Source organism: Tursiops truncatus, chromosome X (assembly GCF_011762595.2).
Source record: "Tursiops truncatus isolate mTurTru1 chromosome X, mTurTru1.mat.Y, whole genome shotgun sequence".
In the NCBI taxonomy this organism is placed as follows: Eukaryota; Metazoa; Chordata; class Mammalia; order Artiodactyla; family Delphinidae; genus Tursiops; species Tursiops truncatus.
Genome location: NC_047055.1, coordinates 80,919,467 through 80,945,416, shown reverse-complemented (window position 1 = coordinate 80,945,416; position 25,950 = coordinate 80,919,467). Strand labels below are relative to the sequence as shown.

General features: G+C 36.0%; 1 protein-coding gene across 1 annotated transcript in view; it reads left to right on the top strand.

Annotated features, from left to right (window-relative positions):
* Window positions 1–25,950, top strand: part of KLF8 (KLF transcription factor 8) — a 71,183-nt gene that overhangs the window by 36,762 nt on the left and 8,471 nt on the right. The window contains exons 4-5 of the mRNA XM_073798812.1: window positions 1,947–2,052; window positions 2,676–2,815. Of these exons, the coding sequence (XP_073654913.1) occupies window positions 1,947–2,052; window positions 2,676–2,815 (246 nt within the window). The remainder of the gene's footprint in view (window positions 1–1,946; window positions 2,053–2,675; window positions 2,816–25,950) is intronic.

The window sequence follows — 25,950 nt, the reverse complement described above, 5'->3', positions numbered from 1 at the left end:
TTGTAATGGAGAATGATGGAAGAAAATTATATGGCTTCTTGAAGTGGTTCAAGATATTTACCTTCACCACATCTGTAGAATTACAAGCAGTTTTGGATGTTCAGCTTTAGGAAGGATGTTGGGAAATTAGAGTATAATCAGAGGAGAAAGATTAAGATGGTGAGAGGACTAAAACCCATGTCAGAAAGGAGATGATAAATGTTTAGCATGAATTAAAAAGACCAAAGGGCAGATATGTGGGTGGAAATGACTAGGAACCAGATTTCAGCTCAGTGTAAAAAAAAAACTTTCTAAGAGTTTTCTACCTTTGAAATTCAATGCCTTGTGATCTTTCCATCACTAAATGTAGGAGAATGACATACTAAGCATCAAGTTGCTGAGACTCCGCTGTGTTCTTTTGAATAAAAATGCCGTTATCGATTAGTGGTTAGTTGTGGTAATGATAAGTATTCATAACAATCTTGCTTTTGAGATCCCCTGAGGGGTTTATTTAAAATACAATTATAAATTTTCATATAGGGAGAGAGCCAAACAAAACAGGAGATGGGAAAATAAAATTCTTTGTGTGAGAATTTACTGATATCAAGGCAGTGGTAACACCAAGGGATGGTTTGATGGGCTTTGAATTCCCCCCCATCATAATATCCATCAGTCCATCAGAACCATTTTATTTTTTTTTTTTTGTTTGTTTTTTTTTGCGGTATGCGGGCCTCACTGTTGTGGCCTCTCCCGTTGCAGAACACAGACTCTGGACGCGCAGGCTCAGCGGCCATGGCTCACGGGCCCAGCCGCTCTGCGGCATGTGGGATCTTCCCAGACCATGGCATGAACCCGCGTCCCCTGCATCAGCAGGCGGACTCTCAACCACTGCGCCACCAGGGAAGCCAAATCAGAACCATTTTAAATAAATGGAATAAATTGTAAAGTGTTCAACGTAGTTTCAAGCTAAGACCATTAGCACAGTGGTCTCCAAATGGTATGCTTACACCTTGGTGGGGGGCAAAGGGGGTATTGCACAAAGTATTTGGAGCACAAAAAGAAAGCATCAAAACTTCTATTTGTATTGTCTCACCCTTTACATGATATTTTGTTTATTTTTCATAATGTACACAAAATTTTAGGATGCTAGTACATTTATATCATAAACACACACATACGCATGCAGAGACACAGACACAGATATATGCTTAAAACGTTTTAGTGAATGATACACAATGTATGGAGGTGACTGCTCTAGCCAAATACTCCCCGTCCCCAACTTTATTGCCACGCTTAAGTTTCTTCTATATAGAAATTTTGAAGCTTTCACTAGATCTAGATGTCTGACCATGTAACTGAGTTTTGTTAGGTGTCAGAAACACCATTGGTTGTCAATAAAGATTTAAGGGCTTCTGCCAACATAGGTGGAAGGGAAGGACATTAACATGTATCAAGCACCTGCTAGACATGCATTATGTGTCTCATCTCAATGACTCGTTTCCATTAAGGAACACAAAAGCCAAAGGGGATGTTCTCACCTCTAGCATGAGCCTAGGCATTGATCTGAGGACAGCCAGGGAACTATTTAGAGTTTGAGTCAACAAATACAAATTGAACCTGACTTTTCAACAGACACTGTCTTGGGTCCTCGAGATAGGGAGTTGAATCGTACCCAGACCTTATCCTAGGGAAACCCACTATCTTATCTTGCTCACTATCCTAGAGAAGCTCATTCTAGTGACAATGCTCCACACTACCCTTCCCTCAAAGAAATTTCTTTATCCCGCTCTGCTAAAATTTTAAATGCTCTTCTTTTCCTTCCATACAAATATACTTCTTCCATCTTTGCTTTTTCTTTATTTCTCTATCTTGCTGCTACTTTTCATTGTGGGCCAAACTGGGAATCCTGAAAATGATTAGAGGTTCATATATTTGTAGCCCACACTGCTCCTTTTCTTTGCTTTTAGTTAAAGTTGACCCCACCTCCATGTCTCCATTGGAGATCCCAAGTGACAGTGAGGAGAGTGCAATTGAGAGTGGATCCTCAGCCTTACAGGGTATTCAGGTACAAGAGTAAGTACTTTTATCTTTACTTCAGGTCTGTCTCTGTGTATATATGTGTGTGTCTGTGGTAAAAGTGGAACAAATTCTCAGACACAATAGTAAGAATTCGAGGACAACAAAATATAAGTAAACTGCCTTTTCAGCGAAGGTATGAGCTTGTATGCACACATGTGCATGGACATGGATGTTATGACACAGTAATGTTTTAATTGTAGATCATCAATTTTTACCCTTGGAAAATATACAAATTTCCTATAAAGTACAGTTGCATTCTGTTTGTCTCTGTAAGTTTAAAGCAACCTTATCATTGGCTTGTCTTTTAGCAACCATGTTGGATGAAAAATACATTTCTTTAAACCTAAGAATGAAGTTTATTAAAGTGAAATGCTCATATTGCTTGGGAACAGAAACCACCCAAAGAAACATTACCACCTTCTGGGACCTGCATTTACTGAGCAGAATGGCTTAGTTGAGGGAATTGCTTGAGCTATTTCAATTATTGGGGGGGGGGGCTGGTATTAAATTTGCATAAATTAAATGCATGTATGAGGTGATCCCATTATATGTAAGTCCATTTATTTAGCCTCCACTTTAAAATCACTATTTGGCCTTATCTCTCTTTCTTTGCTCAGGCCAGCAGCAATGAGCCAAATGCAGGGAGAAGAGTCCCTTGACTTGAAGAGAAGACGGATTCACCAGTGTGACTTTGCGGGATGCAGCAAAGTGTACACAAAAAGCTCTCACCTGAAAGCCCACCGAAGAATCCATACAGGTCTGCCCACCTCCACTCTACCCCCAACACACACACACACACACACACACACACACACACACACACACACAGTCTCTGAGAGACAGGAAGAGAAGAAAGTCTTGAAACAAAGGTTGATCTAGTTATACTCATGGGCACAGGTTCCATTCATGGCTTTTACCCCTATGTCTTGTTTCTACTCTACGGTAGCTTTCATGAAACCAGCCTAAGAAAACACTAAACCTGGTGTCTTCTGAATAGTTATCATTCCCATTGAGCACCTGTAGGTCTTTCTAATTGGGAAGTCATAACATTTATAAGAAGATTAAGGCAGATAAGACTCCCTCCCTTGCTACCAGAGCCCTACAAGTTTTATTGAGTATTGAAAAGTACGGTGAAATTAAAGCAGGCTTTTGGAGCTCAGCATCATTTACCAACCTATAACATATCTTTGTTCTCATTAGAAATGAAAGGTGGACATTAGAAAGAATAAGTAAAGCAGACCTGGGGGCTGAGGGGGGTGCTGAGGGAGTGAGCAAATTGCCCCATCTGAAGGAGAACTATCACTCAACTCCAAATAAGTATTACCAAATCTCCCAAATTAAAACGAGTCATGATTGATTTTTTTTTTTTTTTTTGTGGTACGTGGGCCTCTCAATGTTGTGGTCTCTCCCATTGTGGAGCACAGGCTCCGGACGCGCAGGGTCAGCGGCCATGGCTCATGGGCCCAGCCAGTCCGTGACATGTGGGATCTTCCCGGACCGGGGCACGAACCCGCATCCCCTGCATCGGCAGGCGGACTCTCAACCACTGTGCCACCGGGGAAACCCAAGAATCATGATTTTTATGTGAAACATCCTAGATTTTGAATGTTGTCATGTAATTAAACAAATTTTATAACACCATAGATTCAAAGAAACCTGCCTATGGGCCAGAAATAGCTTTTTAGTCATCAGTTTGGACCCTCTCCTTGAAGACTTCTCACCCCCAATCATCTCCAGCTCAGAAGTGAGATTTGGACACCCTGGACTAGGAAGGGGACCTCTTTTCTTGTAAACATATACTGTATTAGAGTTTGTATAGAACCCAACCTTGGTATGCAACCTGGGTATACTTTTTTTCTATTACTGGTATCCCACAGGTTCTTTGGAACTGAGACAGCTGAAGAAATGCCTGCTTTATTGCACTCTAAAGATTGGGGTTCATTGTGAGGGGTTCCAGAGAGTGATATCCTTGTCTCTGGTAGATATTCTCAGCAGAGAGCCATGAGGCTCTAGCTTATCTGGATACCACCTCTAGTATGCAATGCAGCCCTTCATCTCCTTTGAGCATACAATCATGCAAAGCAGAAAGTACAGATACAACAATTTCCATTTAACATACAGTTAAGCCCCAGTTTTTAATAACAGCATCACCCATTCACTCAGGCTCAAAATTAATGATTGATTCTTAACATTCTCTGTGCCCCCAGTTATGTGTTTCTAAACTTCTATTATTTCTTTCTTCAAATAGCTCATTTATTGAGGATGTAAACATAATAGCCAAGAGCATACACTGTGAAACTACACTGCCTGAATTTGACATCCCAGTCTATCACTCATTAGCTGAAAGTTACTTCACCTTTCTTTGCCTCAGTTTCCTTATCTGGGAATATTAAGTTTAAACACTTAGAATACTGTCTGACATATAGTAAACTCTCAATATATGTGAGCTATTATTTGTATCCTTTCAATTCCAGTCTCACTTCCACACAGTTAGGCTTTTTGTCTTAATTTATTCTTTTTCTCCTCCAACTTTATAGTTGAAAATTAAAATTGTTCATATTCAATATGTAAAAATGGGTGATTTGATATGTATACATTCTGAAATATTCACCACAAACAAACTGATTAACCCGTCCATCACCTCACAAAGTTACCTTGTGTGTGTGTGTGTGTGTGTGTGTGTCTCATGAGAACACCTAAGATACACTCTCTTAGCAAATTTCAAGTATACAATATTGTTAACTACAGTCACATTGTTGTACATTAGACTTCTAGGACTTATTTATCTTGCAGAACTGAAATTTGTACCCACCATTCCTCTTCCCGTTGGTAACTACTAGTTTATTCTCTATATCTGTGATTCTCTTTCTGTTTTGTTATATTTATTCATTTGTTTTCTTCTTTTAGATTCTACATGTAAGTGAAAACTTATACTTGTCTTTGTCTGACTTATTTCACTAAGCATAATACTGTCCAGGTCCATCCACTTTGTTTCAAATGGCAAGATTTTATTTTTTTATGGCTGAGTAATATTCCAGTGTGTGTGTGTGTGTGTGTGTGTGTGTGTGTGTGTGTGGTGTGTGTGTGTGTGTGTGTGTACCACATCTTTTTTTATTGACGTATAGTTGATTTACAATATTATATCATTCTCAGGTATAAAGCATAGTGATTTAGTATTTTTGCAGATTATACTCCATTATAAATTATTACAAGATAATGGCTATAATTTCCTGTGCTATACAATATATCCTTGTTGCTTATCTATTTTATAATAGTAGTTTATATCTCTTCATCTCATTCTCCTGATTTACCCCTTCCCCACTTCCCTTTCTGCTTTGGTAACCACAAGTTTGTGTTCTACACGTGTGAGTCTGTTTCTATTTTGCATATACATTCATTTATATTATTTTTTAGATTCCACATGTAAGTGATATCATAAAATATGTCTTTCTCTGTTTGACATATTTCACTAAACATAATACTCTTTAGGGTCGTCCAAGCTGCTGCAAATGGCAGAATTTCATTCTTTTTTATGCCTAGTAATATTTCATTGAGTATATATATATACTTCTCTATCCATTCTTCTGTTGATGGACACTTAGGTTGCTTCCATATTTTGGTTATTGTAAATAATGCTGCTATGAACGTTGGGGTGCTATTCCAATGTTGAAAATACTAGTCTTTTCAAACTAGCATTTTCATTTTCTTCAGATATATACCCAGAAGTGGAATTGCTTGGATCATATGGTAGTTCTATTTATGTTTTTTGAGAAACCTCCATATTGTTTTCCATAATGGTTACACCAATTTACATTCCCACCAAAAGTGTACTAGGGTTTCTTTTTCTCCACATTTTATCCAACATTTGTTATTTGTAGACATTTTGATATTAGCCATTCTGAAGGGTGTGAGGTGATACCTCTTTGTGGTTTTGATTTGCATTTCCCTGATGTTTAGTGATGTTGAGCATTTTTTTCATGTGCCTGTTGGCCATGTATATGTCTTTAGAAAAATGTGTCTGCAGGTCTTCTACCCATTTTTTCATTAGGTTCTTCTTTTTTTATATGAAGTTTTCATGATATATATATATATATATATATATATATATATATATATATATATATATATATATATGATTTTACACCTTATTGGACATACTGTTTGAAGATATTTTCTCCCATTCAGTAGGTTGCCTTTTCATTTTGTAGATGGTTTCCTTGGCTGTGCAAAAGCTGTTAAGTTTAATTAGGTCCCATCTATTTATTTTTGTTTTGTTTCCTTTGCCTGGGGAGACAGATCCAAAAAAAATATTGCTACAAATTATGTCAAAGAGTGTCCCCCATATGCTTTCTTCTAGACATTTTATGGTTTATGATATTAAATTTAGGTCTTTAATATATTTTGATTTTATTTTTATATGGTGTTAGAAAATGCTTTATTTCATTCTTTTATATGTAGCTGTCCAGTTTTCCCAGCACCACTTACTGAAGAGACTGTCTTTTCCTCATTGTACATTTTTGTGCCCTTTGTCATGGATTAATTGGCTATATGTATATGGGTTAATTTCTGGGCTCTCTGTTCTGTTCCACTGATATATGTGTCTGTTTTTGTGCCAGTACCAATCTGTTTGGATTACTGTAGCTTTGTAGTATAGTCTAAAGTCAGGGAGCATGACACTTTCAGTTTCGTTCTTTTTTTCTGATGATTGCTTTTGCTATTCAGGGTCTTTTGTGGTTCCATATAAATTTTAGGATTACTAGTTCTAGATCAGTGAAAAATGTCATGGGTATTTGGATAGGGATTACATTAAATCTGTAGATTGCTTTGGGTGGTATGGATATTTTAACAATATTAATTCTTCAAATCCAAGAACATGGAATATATTTCCATTTTTTGTATTATTTTCAAATTTCTTTATCAATGTTTTATAGTTTTAGAGTATAGGTCTTTCATCTCCTTGGTTAAGTTTATTCCTAGGTATTTTATTCTTTTTGATGTGATTGTAAATGGGATGGTTTCCTTAATTTACATTTCTTCTAGTTCATTATTAGTGTATAGAAAATCTACAGATTTCTGTATATTAATCTTGTATCCTGTAACTTTACTGAAATCATTTATCAGTTCTAATAGCTTTTTGTTATAAACCTCAGGTTTTCTATGTCATCTGCAAATAGTGACAGTTTTACTTCCTCCCTTCCAATTTGGATGCCTTTTACTTCTTTTTCTTGTTTAACTTCTCTAACATGAATTTCCAATACTATGTTGAGCAAAAGTGGCAATAATGGGCATCCTAGTCTTGTTCTTTGTATTAGAGCAGGGGTCCCCACCCCCGGGCCAATGACTGGTACTGGTCTGTGGCCTGTTAGGAACCAAACTGCACAGCAGGAGGCGAGCAGTGGGCAAGCGAGTGAAACTTCATCTGTATTTACAGCTGCTCCCCATCACTTGCATTACTGCCTGAGCTCCTTCTCCTGTCATATCAGTGGTGGCCTTAGAGTCTCATAGGAGCACAAACCCTACTGTGAACTGTGCATACAAGGGATCTAGGTTGCACACTCCTTATGAGAATCTAATGCCTGATGATCTGAGGTAGAGCTGAGGAAATGATGCTAGTGCTGGGGAGTGGCTGCAAATACAGATTATCATTAGCAGAATGGTTTGACTGCACAGAGACCATAATAAATCAATTGCTTGCAGACTCATATCAAAACCCTATCAATGAGTGGCAAGTGAAAACAAGCTCAGGGCTCCTACTGATTCTGCATTATGGTGAGTTGTATAATTATTTCATTATATATTACAATGTTATAATAATAGAAATAAAGTGCACAATAAATGTAATGCACTTGAATCATCCCGAAACCATCTCCACCACCCCAGTCCATGGAAAAGTTGTCTTCCATGAAACTGGTCCCTGGTGCCAAAAAGGTTGGGGACCACTGTATTAGAGAAAAAACTTTCATCTTTTCATCATTGAGTATGATGTTAACTGTAGGCTTGCCTTTATTATGGTGAGGTATATTCCCTCTATGCTCACTTTTTGAGAGTTTTTATTATAAACATGCTGAATTTTGTCAAGTGCTTCTTCAGTGCTTATTGAGATTATCTCATGATTTTTATTCTTCTTTTTGTTAATCTGTTTTGATTGATTTGCAAATATTGAACCATTCTTGCAACCCTGGAATAAGTCCCACTTAACCATAGATCCTTTTTATGTACTGTTGGTTCCTTTTGCTAATATTTTGTTCAGGATTTTTACATATATATTCATCAGAGATATTGGTGCATAATTTTGATTTTATAGTTTCTTTTTCTGGTTTTGGTATCAGGGTAATGGTGGCCTCGTATAATGAATTTGAGAATACTCCATCCTCTATAATTTCTTTGTATGGTTTGAGAAGAATAGGTATTAACTCTTCTTTATTTTTTAAAAATTTATTTTACTTATTTTATTGTTGGCTGCATTGGGTCTTCATTGATTGCGTGAGGGCTTTCTCTAATTGCAGCGAGCAGGAGCTACTCTTCATTGTGGTGCACGGGCTTCTCATTGCAGTGGCTTCTCTTGTTGCAGAGCATGGGCTGTAGGCACATGGGCTTCAGTAGTTGCAGCACATGGGCTTAGGAGTTGTGGCTCACGGGCTCTAGAGTGCAGGCTGAGTAGTTGTGATGCATGGGCTTAGTTGCTCTGTGGCATGTGGGATCTTCCCGGACCAGGGTTCAAACCTATGCCCCCTATGTTGGCAGGCAGATTCTTAACCACTGCACCACCAGGGTAACTCTAACTCTTCTTTAAATGTTTGGTAGAATTTCCCTTTGAATTCAACAGACCTTGAAATTTTGTTTGCTGGGAATTTTTTTTTGTTTTTTTGGTAACAAATTTAATTTCACTACTAGTGATCATTCTGACTAGGTTGTCTATTGCTTTCTAGTTCAGTTTTGGAAGGTTGTATGTTTCTAGAAATTTGTCCATTTCTTCTAGGTTTTCCATTTTGTTGACATATAACTATTGATAGTTTTCTCTTTTAATTTTTTTATCTCTGTGTAATTCATTGTTATTTCCTCCTCTTTCATTTGTTTTGTTTATTTGTATCCTCTCTCTTTTCTTTTTGATGAGGCTACATAAAGATTGATCAATTTTGTTTATCTTCTCAAAAAAACTAGGTCTTAGTTTCATTGACCATTTCTATTGTTTTGTTTTTGTTTGATCTCCATGTTATTTATTTCCTTGCTGATCTTTATGATTTCCTTTCTTCTGCTGACTTTGGGCTTTCTTTGTTCATCTTTTTCTAATTCTTTTAGATGGAAGTTTAGATTGTTTTTTTGAGATTTTTCTTGTTTCTTCTGGTAGGCCTGTATTGACAAAACTTCCCTCTTAGAACTGCTTTTGCTGCATCTCATAGATTTTGGAAACTTGTGTTTCCATTTTCATCTACCTGGAGGTATTTTCTGATTTCCTCCTTGATTTCTTCATTGAACCATTGGTTTTTGTAGAAGCCTGTTGTTTGGTCTCCATGTGTTCGTGCTTTTCCTATTTTTCTTCTTGTAATTGATTTCTAGTTTTATACCATTGTTGTTGGGAAAAAGTACATGATATTATTTCTATCTTCTTAAATTTATTGAGGCTTGTTTTGTGGCCTAACATGTGATCTATCCTGGAGAATGTTCCATGTGCACTTGAAAAAAATGTGTATTTTGCTGTTTTGTGATCAAATGTCCTATAGATATCTATTAAGTCCAACTGGACTATTGTGTCATTTAAGACCACTGTTGCCTTATTGATTTTCTGTACAAATGGTCTGTCAATTGCTATAAGTGGAGTGTTAAAGTTCCCTACTATTATTGAATTATTGTCATTTTGTTTTATGTATTTAGGTGCTCCCATATTGGGTTCTTATATGTTAACAAAATATCATCTTCTTGTATTGATTCCTTTATCATTATATAATGCCTTTGTTTGTCTTTGGTTATGGCCTTTGTTTTAAAGTCTATTTTGTCTTTGAGTATTGTTACCTCTACTTTCATATTTATTTCATTTGTATGAAATATTTTTCCAACCCCTCAGTTTCCTTCTGTGTGTGTGTTTAACTCTGAAGTGAGTCTCTTGTAAGCAACATACACATGGGTCTTGTTTTGGTATTCAGTCACCATATTTTTTTATTGGAGCATTTAGTCCATTGACATCTGAAGTAGTTATTGATAGGTATGTACTTATTCCCATCTTATTACTTGTTTTCTGATTGTTTTTGTAGTTCTTCTCTGTTCATTTCTTCTTCTGTTTTTCTTCCCTTGTGGTTTGATGATTTTTTTTAAAGTAGTATTATTGTATTCCCTTATTTTTATTTTTTGGGTCTCTACATAGGTTTTCGATTTGTGGTTAGCATGGGGTTCATATATGTTGATCTATAACTATATCTACTCTTTTAAACCCGTAGTCATTTAAGTTCAAACACATTCTAAAAAATCCACATTTTTTACTTCCCTCCCCAATGTTTTGTTTTTTTTTGACATCATATTTTACATCTTCATGTTTATCTCTTAACTGTTTATGTAGTTATAGTTGCTTTTATAATATGTTGTCTTTTTAATCTTTGTACTGGCTTACTTAATTGGTTGATCTTCAATCCTTACTATATATTTGCCTTTCCTGGTGGGATTTTCCCTTTACAATAGATTCTTACTTCTTTTCCACTTAGAGAAGACCCTTTAACATTTCTTTTATGGTAGGTTTAGTATTGATGAACTCTTTTAGTTTTTTCTTGTCTGAGAAGTTCTTTATCTCTCTGATTCTGAATGATAATCTTGCTGGGTAGAGTATCATAGGTTGCAGGGTTTTTTTTCCCCTTTCAACCCTTTGAATATATTATACCATTCCCTTCTTGCCTACAAAGTTTCTGCAGAGAAATTAGCTGATAGTCTTATGGATGTTCCCTTGTATATGACTTTGTTTTTCTATTGATTCCTATATAATTGTGTCTTTAACTTTTGTTATTTGTAAAAATATGGTATATCTTGGTGTAGATCTGTTTGGGTTAATCTAGTTTGGTACCCTCTGTGCTTCCTGTACTTGTATATCTGTTTCCATCTTTAAGTTTGGGAAGTTTTCAGCCATAATTTACTCAAATACATCTTCAATCCCCTTCTCTCTCTCTTCTTCTGAGACCCCTATAATGTGAACGTTGGTACGCTTAATGTTATCCCAGATATCTTATACTGCTTTTATTTTTAAATTGGTTTTTCTTTTTGCTGTTCTGATTGGGTGATTTCCAGTATTCTACCTTCCATATCACTTATGTGTTCTTATGCATCACTTAATTTGCTATTCATTCCTTCTAGTGTGTATTTTATTTCACTTATTTAATTCTTCATTTCTTAATGGGGCTTTTTAAATGTTTTCTACTTGTTAAAATTTTTACTGTGTTCATCTATAATCTTCCCTAATTTACTTAACATTTTTGTTACCAATGCTTTGAATTCTTTATTTGTCAAATTGTTTATTTCTGTTTCATTATTCATTTTCTTCAGGTATATTCTCTTGCTCTTTTCATTGAGAGCAGTTCCTCTGCCTTTTCATTTTGCTTAAATTTCTCTGTCTCTATTAATTTAGGTGAAACAGTTACCTATTACTTTCTTGAAGGGGTGTTCTTATGTGGGAGTGCCCTGTACAGAATGTGTGTGCCCAATGCCTTTGCTTGGAGAACTGGATTTGATGTGGATGCAAGTCATTTCTTTCCCCAGGGTGTGCTGGCAGCTATCACTTTGGTGGGGCTGGAGATGGAGAAGCTAGAGATGGAGCTGGCTGTGAGGTGGAACTTCCCCTCTTCTCAGTAGCCATCATGGCCCTATCAGAGGTGGGGTCTGATCCCATGTTGCTGGAGCAGAAGCTCTGAGGGTCAGGCCTGAGCTGTCTCTGTTTAAGTGTGTGTTTTCCCTTCTCCCAGGATTCGGGTCCTTGCCCCAGAGTGGCAGAGTGCTGAAGCAATGTGACTCTGTGCAAGCTCTAGGCTCATGTCAGCTACAGACAGAGGATGAAGCTATCTCCATTTTACTGCCTGTGGAGGCACCCACAATTGTTTTCCTTGCTTGGCTCAGACACAGCATTGGATGGAAGTCCCCTTTGTCCCTCACAGCTGATTTAGTCCCTAGCTTCTGCTGCACCCACCCAGTTCTGGAATCATAATGCAGGGCAGGTGGGAGTCCTGTGGGGATTCTCAGCATATACAGGGCATGAGCTGTGGTAGAGTGGCCACTGTCAGAGTTTTGGGCTACATCTGATGCACTGCTTGAGTAAGAACTAACAATAGCTACCACCACTCTACCCAGGCTCTCCTCTGGGAATCAGTATCCTCTGCATTCTACAGCCAAGTCTTCTTCCTGGTCATGGCAACCCTAGATCCAGTGTGGCACTGTGGCAAGAAGTGAGCAGGCCAAAGCATTTGCTGGGCTCAGGCTGGGATGCATTCAGAGAAGGCCATGGAAATCTGGCAATCATTAGATCAGTCTTCTCTCCATCCTGCCTCAGAGGCAAGCCAACATACACACGTGCTTATCACTAGTGAAGTCCAGGCTTCCCACAGCCCTCCTGTTAGTCCAATCATTCCTCCAACCAACCAAGTGAGCTCATCTCTCCCGCTCAGGAGTCCAGGACTTGGGTGCCCAATCTGTGGCTCTCATGGCTCATTTCCAAGGGCTGGTGTCTGCCTGTGCATTCTCCCCTTCCTTCTGAGGCCCTTCCCAGGGGCACAGATCCTGACCCAATCACTTTTCTTTCCTTCCTACCACATTACATGTGGATCTTTCTAACAGCCTTGGTTGTATACGAGTCTTTCTGCCAGTTTTCAGCTAGCTTTCTGTGTGACTTGTTCCATGTATAGTTGAATTTTTGCTGTGTTCATGGGGAAGATGAGCTCGATGTCCTCTTACTCCTCCATCTTGATCAATCCCCCTCTTGCTGCATTTAGAATTCTCTCTTTGTGTTTAATTTTTGCCATTTTCATTATGAAATGTCTTGGTATGGGTCTCTTTGCATTCATCTTGTTTAGGACTCTCTGTGCTTTCTGCACCTGGATATCTGTTTCCTTCTTCACATTTGGGAAGTTTTCAGCTGCAATTTCATCAAATTCATTTTTGACACTTTCTCTCTCTTTTCCCCTTCTGGAATCCCTATAATGTGAATGTTAGAACATTTGATATTGTCTCAAAGGTCCCTTAAACTACCATAATTTTTTAAATCGTTTTTCTTTTTGCTGTCCTGATTGGGTGATATCCATTATTCTACCTTGCAGATCACTTATGCATTTTTCTGTATCACCTAGTCTTCTGTTATTTTTTTCTAGTGAATTTTTAATTTCAGTTATTATATTCTTCAGTCCTGACTGTTTTTTAAAATATTTTCTAGTTTCTAGTGAAATTCTAAAGTGTTCAACTGTTCTTTTTGCAAGTTCATTTAGCATTTTATTAGTAATGCTTTGAACACTACTTCTGATAATTTATTATTATTATTTTTTAAATAAAGCAGTGTGTACATGTCAATCCCAAACTCCTTAAATATCCCTCCCTGCTACCTTTCCCCATTGACAACCAAAAATTCATTCTCTAAATCTGTGAGTCTGTTCCTGTTTTGTAAATAAGTTCATTTGTATCATTTTTTTATTCTGCATATAAGTGATGTAATATAATATTTGTCTTTCTCTGACTTACTTCACTTAGTGTGATAATCTCCAGGTCTATCCATGTTGCTACATTATTTTATTATTTTTAATGGCTGAGTAATATTCCATTGCATATATGTACCACATCTTCTTTATCCAGTCCTCTTTTGAAAGACATTTAGGTTGCTTCCATGTCATGGCTATTGTAAATACTGCTTCAATGAATATTAGGGTGCATGTATCTTTTTGAATTATGGTATTCTCTGGGTATATGCCCAGGAGTGGGATTGCTGGGTCATATGGTAGTTTTATTTTTAGTTTTTTAAGGAATCTCCGTACTGTTCTCATAGTTGCTGTACCAATTTACATTCCCACCAACAGTGTAGGAGGCTTATATTTTCTCCACATCTTCTCCAGCCTTTATTGTTTGTAGATTTTTTGATGATGGCCATTCTGAATGGTGTGAGTTGATACCTCATTATAGTTTTGATTTGCATTTCTCTAATAATTGCTGATGTTGATCATCTTTTTTAACGTACATTTTGGCCATTTGTATGTCTTCTTTAGAGAAATGTCTATTTAGATCTTCTGCCCATTTTTTGTTTGGGTTATTTGTTTTTTTGATATTGAGCTCTATGACCTGTTTGTATATTTTGGAGATTAATCTCTTGTCAGTTGTTTCATTTGCAAAAATTTTCTCCCATTCTGTGGGTTGTCTTTTCGGTTTGTTTTTTTTTTTTTAAGTTTCCTTTGCTATGCAAAAGTTTTATGTTAAATTAGATCCCATTTGTTTATTTTTCTTTTTATTTTCATTACTCTAAGAGGTAGATGAAAAAAGGTCATGCAGCAATTTATGTCAAAGAGTGTTCTGCCTATGTTTTCCTCTAAGACTTTTATAGTGTCCAGCCTTTCATTCAGGTCTTTAATCCATTTTGAGTTTATTTTTCTGTATGGTCTTATGGAGTGTTCTAATTTCATTCTTTTACATGTAGCTGTCCAGTTTTCCCAGCACCATTTATTGAAGAGACTATCTTTGCTTCATTGTTGTTTCTTGCCTCCTTTGTTATAGATTAGGTGACCATAGGTTCATGGGTTTATCTCTTGGCTTTATATCCTATTCCCTTGATCTATATTACTGTTTTTGCACCAATACCATACTGTCGTGATTACTGTAGCTTTGTAGTATAGTCTGAAGACAGGGAACTGGATTCCTCCAGATCTGTTTTTCTTTCTCAAGATTGCTTTGGCTATTTGTGCTCTTTTGTGTTTCCATACAAACTGTAAACTTTTTTGTTCTAATTCTGTGAAAAATGCCCTTGGTAATTTACAAGGAATTGCACTGAATCTGTAGATTGCTTTGAGTAGTATAGTCATTTTAACAAACAATATTGACTCTTCCAATCCAAGAATATCTTATATATCTCCATCTGTTTGTACCATCTTTGATTTCTTTCATCAGTATCTTATAGTTTTCTGAGGACAGGTCTTTTGTCTCCTTAGGTAGGTTTATTCCTAGGTATTTTATTCTTTTTGCTCTAATGGTAAATGGGATTGTTTTCTTAATTTCTCTTTTTGATCTTTCATTGTTAGTGTATAGGGATGCAAGAGATTTTTGTGTATCAATTTTGTAACCTGCAACTTTACCAAATTCATTGATTAGCTCTAGAAGTTTTCTGGTGGCATCTTTAGGATTTTCCATGTATAGTATCATGTCATCTGCAAACAGTGACATTTTTACTTCTTTTCCAGTTTGGATTCCTTCTATTTATTTTTCTTCTCTGATTTTCATGGCTAGGACTTCCAAAACTATGATGAATAATAATGGTGAGAGTGGACATCCTTGTCTTGTTCTTGGTCTTAGAGGAAATGCTTTCAGCTTTTCACCATTGAGAATGATGTTTGCTATGGGTTTGTCACATATGGCCTTTATTATGTTGAGATAGGTTCCCTCTATGCTCACTTTCTGGAGAGTTTTTATCATAAATCGTTGTTGAATTTTGTCAAAAGCTTTTTCTGAATCTATTGAGATGATCATATGGGTTTCATTCATCAGTTTGTTAATATGGTGTATCACATTGATTGTTTTGCATATATTGAAGAATCCTTGCATCTCTGGGATAAATCCCACTTGATCAGGGTGTATGATTCTTTTAATGTGTTGTTGGATTCTGTTTGCTTGTATTTTTTTGAGGATTTTTGCATCTATGTTCATCAGTGATACTGGCCTGTAATTTCCTTTTTTTGATATCTTTGTCTGGTTTTGGTATCAGGGTAATATTGGCCTGATAGAATGAGCTGGGGAATGTTCCTTCCTCTGCAATTTTTGGAAGAGTTTGGGAAGGATAAGTGTTTCTTCTCTAAATGTTTGATAGAATTCACCTGTGAAGCCATCTGGTCCTGGACTTTGGTTTGTTGGAATATTTTAAATCACAGTTTCAATTTCATTACTTGTGATTGGTCTGTTCATACTTCCTATTTCTTCCTGGTTCAGTCTTGGAAGGTTTTACCTTTCTAAGAATTTGTCCATTTCTTTCAGGTTGTCCATTTTATAGACATATAGTTGCTTGTAGTAGTATGTTATGATCCTTTGTATTTCTGTGGTGCCAGTAACTTCTCCCTTTTTATTTCCAATTTTATTGATTTAAATTATCTCCCTTTTTTCTTGGTGAGTCTGGATAAAATTTTATCAATTTTGTTTATATTCTCAAAGAACTAGCTTTTAGTTTCATTGATCTTTGCTATTTTCTTTCTCTCTATTTCATTTATTTCTGCTCTGATCTTTATGATTTCTTTCCTTCTAAGTTTGAGTTTCATTTGTTCTTCTTTCTCTAATTGCTTTAGGTGTAAGGTCAGATTGTTTATTTGCGATTTCTCTCGTTTCTTGAGGTAGGGTTGTATTGCTATTAACTTCCCTCTTAGAACTGCTTTTGCTGCATCACATAGGTTTTGGGTCATCATGTTTCCATTGTCATTTGTTTCCAGGTATTTTTTGATTTTTTCTTTGATTTCTTCAGTGATCCATTGGTTATTTAGTAGCATATTGTTTAGCCTCCATGTGTTTGTGGTTTTTAAAGTTTTTTTTTCTGTAATTGAGTTTTAATCTCATATCATTGTGGTTGGAAAAGATGTTTGGTATAATTTCAATTTTCTTAAATTTACCAAGGCTTCATTTGTGACCCAAGGTGTGGTCTATCCTGCAGAATGTTCCACATGCACTTGAGAAGAAAGTGTATTCTGCTGCTTTTGGATGAAATGTCCTATACATATCAATTAAGTCTATCTGGTCTAAAGTGTCATTTAAGGCATGTGTTTCCTGATTAATTTTCTGTCTGCATAATCTGTCCATTGGTGTAAGTAGGGTGTTAAAGCCCCCCACTATTATTGTGTTACTGTTGATTTCCCTTTTTATGGTTGTTAGTATTTGCTTTATGTATTGATATTCTGTTACGTTGGGTGCATAAATATATACAAATATTATATCTTCTCCTTGGATTGATCCCTTGATCATTATGTAGTGTCCTTCCTTGTCTCTTGCAACAGCCTTTTTTTAAAGTCTATTTTTTCTGTTATGAGTATTGCTACCCCAGCTTTCTTTTGGTTTCCATTTGCCTGGAATATTTTTTCCATCCCCTCACTTTCAGTCTATATATGTCACTAGGTCTGATGTGGGTCTCTTGTAGATAGCATACATATAACTCTTGCTTTTGTATCCATTCAGCCAGTCTATGTCTCTTGGTTGGAGCATTTAATTTATTTACATTTGAGGTAATTATCAATATGTATGTTCCTATTGCCATTTTCCTAATTGTTTTGGGTTTGTTTTTGTAGGCCTTTTTTCTTCCTTTCCTCTTTTGTTCTGTTCTCTTGTCTTTCTTGCCTAGAGAGGTTCCTTTAGCAATTGTTGTATAGTGCTTTCGTGGTGCTGAATCCTCTTAGCTTTTGCTTGTCTGTAATGCTTTTGATTTCTCCATCGAATGTGAATGAGAGCCTTGCTTGTTAGAGTATTCTTGGTTGTAGGTTTTTTAAACAAATGCCATAAAGAAAGAAAAAGAAAGACACCATAAATTATAAAGGGATCAATACAAGAAGATAATATTACACTTGTTAAATTTATGCACCCTATATTGGAGCATGTAAATATATAAAATAAATACTAAGGGACATAAAGGGAGAAAGGGATAGTAATACAACCTTAGTAGGGGCCTTTAATAACCACTGATATCAATGGAAATATCATTTAGACAGAAAATTCAATAAGGCACCAGAGGTCCTAAATGACACAGTAGACCAGTTGAACTTAATTTATATCTACAAGACACAATATCCAAAAAACAAAACAAAGCAAAACATCAAAATACACATTCTTTTCAAGTGTGCATGGAATGTTCTCTAAGGTAAACCATATACTAGGTAACAAAACAAGCCTCATAAATTTAAGAGGATGGAGATAATTTCAAGCATCATTATGACAACAGCAGTGTGAATCTAGAAATTAAACACAGAAAGAAAAACAGAAACAGAACAAACATGAGGAAAATAAACATGCTACTAAAATAACCAATGGGTCAAAGATGAAGTCAAAGAAGAAATCAGAAAATACCTAAAGACAAACAAAAATGAAAACACAACCTTACAAAATTTATGGGATGCAGCAGAAGCAGTTCTAAGAGGCAAGTTCATAGCAATACAGGACCTCCTCAAGAAACAGGAATAATCAAATAAACAACCTAACCTACCACCTAAAAGAATTTCAAAAAAGAAGAACAAACAAAACCAATGGTCAGCAGAAGGAATGAAATAATGAAGATTGGAGGGTAAATAAATAAAATAGATTTTTTAAATAACAGAAAAGGTCAATAAAACCAAGAGCTGTTTTGGGTTTTTTTTTTTAAGATAAACAGAATCAACAAATTCTAGACAGGCTCACCAAAAAGAAAAGAGAGAGGACCCAAATACATAAAATAAGGAATGAAAGAGGAGAAATATCTGATAACACATCCATAAAAAACATTATGAGAATACTATGAAAAGTTATGTACCAAAAAGGTGGACAACCTGGAGGAAATGAACAAATTTCTAGAAACATACAGCTTGCCAAGAGTGATTCAAAAAGAAACAGATAATATGAACAGACTAATCACTAAAAGTGGAATAGGATTTGTAATTTTAAAAACTCCCTTCAAACAAAAGTCGGGGAACAGAGGACTTCACTGGGGAATTCTATCAAACATACAAAGAAGAGATTATACCTATCCCTCTAAAACCATTCCAAAAAAATTTAAGAGGATGGAACACTCCCAAATTCATTCTATGAAGCCACCAACACCCTGATACCAAAACCAGACACTACAAAAAAGAAAAAGAAAAAGAAAATTACAGGCCAATGTCTTTGATGAATATTCAGGCAAAAATCCTTAACAAAATACTAGCAAACCAAATACAACAGTGCCTAAAAAGGATCATGCACCATAATCATTCCAGATGACTCAACATTTGCCAATCAATCAGTGTGATACCCCACATTAACAAAAGGAAAGACAAAAAACACATGATCATCTCAATAGAGGCAGAGAAAGCATGTGACAAAATTCAACATCCATTCATGATAAAAACTCATAAAAGTGGGTAAAGGGAGAATGTTTCTCAACATATTAAAAACCATTTATAACAAACTCACAGCCAATGCAATACTCAATGGTGAAAAGCTGAAAGCCTTCAAGCTAAATTCAGGAATAAGACAAGGACGCTGACTCTCACCAATTCTATTCAACATAGTTTTGGAATTTCTAGCCACCACAATCGGACAAGAAAAGGAAATAAAAAGTATCAACTTGGAAAAGAAGAGGTAAAACTGTCACTATTTGCAGATGAAATGATCGTCTATATATAGAGAGAACCCTATAGTCTCCACACAAAATCTATTAGAACTAACAAAAGAATTAAGAAAGTTAGCAGGATACAAGATTAATATACAGAAATCTGTTGCATTTCTTTACACTAACAATGAACGAATACCATTTAAAGTCACATCAAAAATCTTTAAGAATAATCTAAACCTAGGAGGTGAAAACTATAAAACATTCATAAAGGAAATTGAAGAGGATTCAAAGAAATGGAAATATAACCCATGCTCTTAGATTAGAAGAATTAATATTGTTAAAATGGCCATACTACCCAAAGCAATCTACAGATTTAATGCAATCTTTCTCAAAGTACCCATGTGACATTTTTCACATAATCCTAAAATAATCCTAAATAATCCTAAATAATCCTAAATAATCCTGAAATTTGTATGGAACTACAGAAAAACAGAATTGGCACAGCAATCCTGAGGAAAATGAATAGAGCTGGAGGTATAGCCCTTCCAGAATTCAGACTATACTAAAAAGCTACAGGAATCCAAACATTGTGGTATTGGCACAAAAACAGACATATAGCTCAGTGGAACAGAATAGAGAGCCCAGCAATAAACCCACACACCTATGGTCAATTAATCTATGACAAAGGAGGCAAGAACGTACAATGGAGAAAAGACAGTCTCTTCAACAAGTGGTGTTGGGAAAGTTGGACAGTTTAATGTAAATCAATGAAATTAGAACACTGCCTCACACCATATACAAAAATAAACTCAAAATGGTTTAAAGACCTAAATATAAGACATGACACCATACAACTCCTAGAGGAGAACATAGGGAAAACATTCTTGGACATAAATCATAGGAACATTTTCTTACATCAGTCTCCCAATGCAAAAGGGAAAAAAGCAAAAATAAGTTGGACCTAATAAAACTTAAACTCTTTTGCACAACAATGAAAATCATAAAGAAAATGAAAAGACAACCTATGGAATTGAAGAAAATATTTGCAAATGATGCAACCAACAATGGGTTAATTTCCAAAATACACAAACATATAACTCAATATTAAAAGAACAAACAACTCAATCAAGAAATGGGCAGAAGACTTAAACAGACATTTCTCCAAAGAAGACATACAGTTGGACATCAGGGACATGAAAAGATGCTCAACATTGCTAATTATTAGAGAAATGCAAATAAAAACCACAATGAGGTATCATCTCACACTAGTCAAAATGGCTATCATCAAAATCTACAAATAGTAAATGTTGGAGAGGGTGTGGAGAAAAGGGAACCCTCTTATATTGTTCGTGGGAATGTAAATTGGTGCAGCCACTGTTGAAAACAGTATGGAGATTCCTTTAAAAACTAAAAGTAAAGCTACTATATGATACAGCAATCCCATTCCTGGTTATATATACAGAAAAGATAAAAACTCTAATTTGAAAAGATACGTGCACCCCATGTTCATAGCAGCACTATTTAAAACAGCCAAGACACGGGAAAAAAAACAGTTACCCATCAACAGAGGATTGGTTTGAGAAGATGTGGTATATATATAATGGAATATTACTCAGCCATAAAAAAGAATGAAATATTGTCATTTCAAGCAACATGGATGGACCTAGAGAATATTATACTTAGTGAAGTAAGTCAGACAAAGACAAATATATGATATCACTTACATGTGGAATCTGAAAAGTAATACAAATGAATCTCTATACAAAATAGAAACAGACTCATAGACATAGAAAACAAACTTATGGTTACCAAAGGGGAAAGGATTATGGGAGGGATAATTTAGATTTATGGGATTAACAGATACAAACTACTATACTTAAAATAGATAAGAAACAAGGATATACTGCATAACATAGGGAGTTATATTCAGTATCTTGTAATAACTTGTAACGGAAAATAATCTGGTAAGAAATATACATGTATAAATATAACTTCAAATATATATATTTATTTATTTATATTTACAATGTTGTATTAGTTTCAGGTGTACAGTGAAATGATTCAGTTCATTTTGCTCTACACCTGAAACTAACACAACATTGTAAATCAATTATACTTCAATAAAAGAAGCTTCCCCCCTATGTTTACTTCTGTAATTTTATGGTTTCTGGTTTTACATTTTAGACGTTAATCCATTTTGAGCTTATTTTTGTATATGATATGATAAGGGTCCAATTTCATTCTTCTGTATGTGGATATCCAGTTTTTCCAACACCATTCATCAAAGACATTATTCTCTCATTGTTTGTTATAGACACGTTGTTGAAGATCAATTGACTATAGATGCATGTATTTCTATCTGAGCTCTCTATTCCATTGGTCTATATCTCTATTTTCATGTCAGTACTTTACTATTTTGATTACTGTAGCTTTGTAATATATTTTGAAATCAGGACTTGGAATGCCTCCAACCTTATTATTTTTTATCAAAATTGCTTTGGCTATTCAGGGTCTTTTGCAGTTCCACATGAACTTTAGAATTCTTTTTTCTATTACTGTAAAGAACACCATTGGGGTTTTGATAGGAGTCACATTGAATCTGTAGGTCATTTTGAGTTATGGATATCTTAACAATATTAATTTTACCAATCCACGAACATGCGATATCTTTCCAGATGGAAAGATGTCTGTACCTTCTTTAATTTCCTTCATTGGTGTTGTATAATTTTCTGTGTACAAGTCTCTAACCTCATTGGTTAAATTTATTCCTATTTTATTCTTTTTGTAGCTATTTTCAATTGTATTGTTTCCTTCATTTCTGTTTCAGATACTTTGTTGTTTGTGTTTAGAAACATGAGTGATTTTTCTCTTTTGATTTTGTATATTGCAAGTTTACTGAATTCTTTAATTAATTCTAAATCCTTTAATTAGGTCAGTTTTTGTTTGTTTAAAATTTGCTGTTGAAGTAAGTCAGAAAGAGCAAAACAAATACTGTATGTTAACACATATATATGGAATCTAAGAAAACAAACAAAAAAAGTCGTGAAGAACATAGGGGTAAGACGGGAATAAAGACACAGACCTACTAGAGAATGGACTTGAGGATAGGGGGAGGGGGAAGGGTAAGCTGTGACAAAGTGAGAGAGTGGCATGGACAGACATACACTACCAAACATAAAATAGATCACTAGTGGGAAGCAACCACATAACACAGGGAGATCAGCTCAGTGGTTTGTGACCACCTAGAGGGGTGGGATAGGGAGGGTGGGAGGGAGGGAGACGCAAGAGGAAAGAGATATGGGAACATATGTGTATGTATAACTGATTCACTTTGTTATAAAGCAGAAACTAACACATCATTGTAAAGGAATTATACTCCAATAAAGATGTTAAAAAAATTGGTGTTGTTTATATATATGATCATATCATCTGCAAATGAAGATAACTTTTTTCTTCCTTTCTGTTTTGGGTGCCTTTCGTTTACTGAAGTGTAGTTGATTTACAATGTTGCATTAATTTCTGTTGTAGAACAAAGTGATTCAGTTATACATACGAATACATTCTTTTTTATATTCTTTTCCATTATGGTTTATCACAGGATATTTAATATAGTTCCCTGTGCTATACAGTAGGACCTTGTTTATCTACTCTATATATAATAGTTTGCATCTGCTAACACTAAACTCCCAATCCATCCCTCCCCCACACTCCCTCCCCTTTGGCCATAAGTCTGATGTCTATGTCTGTGAATCTATTTTTGTTTCACAGATGGGTTCATTTGTGTCACATTTTAGATTCCACATATAAATGATATCGTATGGTATTTGTCTTTCTCTTGCTTACTTCACTTAGTATGATAATCTCCAGGTCCATCCATGTTGCTGTAAATGGCATTATTTCATTCTTTTTCATGGCTGAGTAATATTCCATTGTATATATGTACCACATCTTCTTTATCCATTCATCTGGCTATGGACATTTAGGTTGTTTCCATGTCTTGGCTATCATGAATAGTGCTGCTATGAACATAGGGGTTGCATGTATCTTTTTGAATTTTAGTTTTGTCCAGATATATGCCAAGGAATGGGATTGCTGGATCATATGGCAACTTTCCTTTAAGTTTTTTAAGGAAACTCCATACTGTTTTCCATAGTGGCTGTACCAACTTACATTCCCACCAATAGTGTAGGAGGATTCCCTTTTCTCCACACCCTCTCCACCATTTGTTGTTTGTAGACTTTTTAATGATGGTCATTCTGACCAGTGTGAGGTAGTACCTCATTGTAATTTTTATTTGCATTTCTCTAATAATTAGTGATGTTGAGCATCTTGGGTGACTTTTTTATTTCCTTTTCTTGTATAATGCTATGGCTACGAGTTCCAGTACGATGAAAAAAAGAAAGGGGAAGAGTCAGCTTCCTTACCTTGTGCTGGATCTTAGGACAAAAGCTTTTAGTTTTTTGCTATTGATTGTGATGTTAGTTGTTGTCATGTGTGTCTTGTGTTGAAGTAAGTTCTTATATACCTACTTTGTTGAGCATTTTAATTATGAATGGATACTGAACTTTTTCAAGTGCTTTTACTCCATCTATTAAGATGATCATGCAGATTTTTTCTTAAATTTGTTAATGTGTTTTATCACGTTCATTGATTTAAGTATATCGAACCATCCTTGCATCATCCCAGGGATAAGTCCAACTTGATCATGGTGTATAATCTTTTTTTTTTTTTTTTTTTGTGGTACATGGGCCTCTCACTGTCGTGGCCTCTCCCATTGCGAAGCACAGGCTCCGGACGCGCAGGCTCAGCGGCCATGGCTTATGGGCCCAGCCGCTCCGCGGCCTGTGGGATCTTCCCGGACCGGGGCACGAACCTGTGTCCCCTGCATCGGCAGGCAGACTCTCAACCACTGCGCCACCAGGGAAGCCCCCTATAGTCTTTTTAATGTACAGTGGAATTCAGTTTGCTAGGATTTTATTGAGGATTTTTGCATGTATATTCATCAAGGATATTGGCCTATAGTTTTCTTATCTTCTGCTTTGTTTGGTTTTGATATCAGGGTGATGCTGTTCTCATGGAATGAGTTTGGAAGTGTTCCTTCCTCTCCCATTTTTTGGAAGATTTAAGGAGAATTAGTATAAATTCTTTGGATGTAGAATTCACTTGTGAAGACCTCTGGTCCTGGGGTTTTCTTTGTTTAGAGATTTTTGATTACTGATTCAATTTCCTTATTTTTTATTGATCTATTCAAGCTTACTATGTTTTAATTCAGTTTTGTAGGTTATGTTTCTAGGAATTTATCCATTTCTTATAAGTTGTCTAGTTTTTGGCATATAACTGTTTATAATTGTCCCTTATAATCCTTTTTATTTTTGTGGCATCCATTGTAATGTCTCTTCTCTTATTTCTGATTTTATTTACTTCAATCTTCTGTTACATTTATTATTGATTCCTTCATCAAATCAATAAATGATTTGAGTACCAGTATGTGCCAGACAATAGATTACACCAGTAGCCTTGTATTCATTGTAATCCATCTTGCATATCATGGCTAGATCATTTCAACATTCAGATTTGATCAAGTCACTCTCGAGTTCAAAAGGTGTTTAGTGTTGCACACTCCCCCCACCCCCCAACCACTGCCTTCTGGCAGTGGTGTACCAAGAGGGACAGGGCAGTGGGAGATGTCATAGCCAGAAGGAGTATCTTATCATTGACTTACAACTGGAACATGATGATAACAAAGAGCAAACGTTTAGTTTATTTTGTTTTAAAATTCTTTATAGTCAATGCATCCCCCTTATTGCCTATATCTGAGGCAGACTACTCTCACTGCCCCTCTCTTTGGTATGTCACTACATTTCATGCTAAAATCCAAATTCTTTAGTCTGGCCTTTGTAATAGGGACCATCTCATGGAAATTCTGTAAAGATTTTTACAGAATTCAGGATGGCTGATCCCATGCCCCATGCATCATTTATGGTACTTCCTACCGGCCCATGCCCCCAACTGACTGGGTTGCTTTTCACCTACTGTTCTACCCATCTAAACCTACCCATGTTTCAAGCTTAATGCCTTCACACTAGCGCACAGATTATTAAGCCTTGGAACTTATATCATACTTTGTCACATAGCTAATATGTACATTTTTTTTTTTTTTTTTGCGGTACGCGGGCTTCTCACTGTTGTGGCCTCTCCCGTTGCGGAGCGCAGGCTCCGGACGCGCAGGCTCAGCGGCCATGGCTCATGGGTCCAGCCGCTCCGTGGCATGTGGGATCCTCCTGGACCGGGGCACGAACCTGCGTCCCCTGCATTGGCAGGTGGACTCTCAACCACTGTGCCACTAGGGAAGCCCCTAATATGTACATTTTATATTATTATTTTCCCTATGTATGTTTTGTCCTTCAATATCGATGATGTATTGA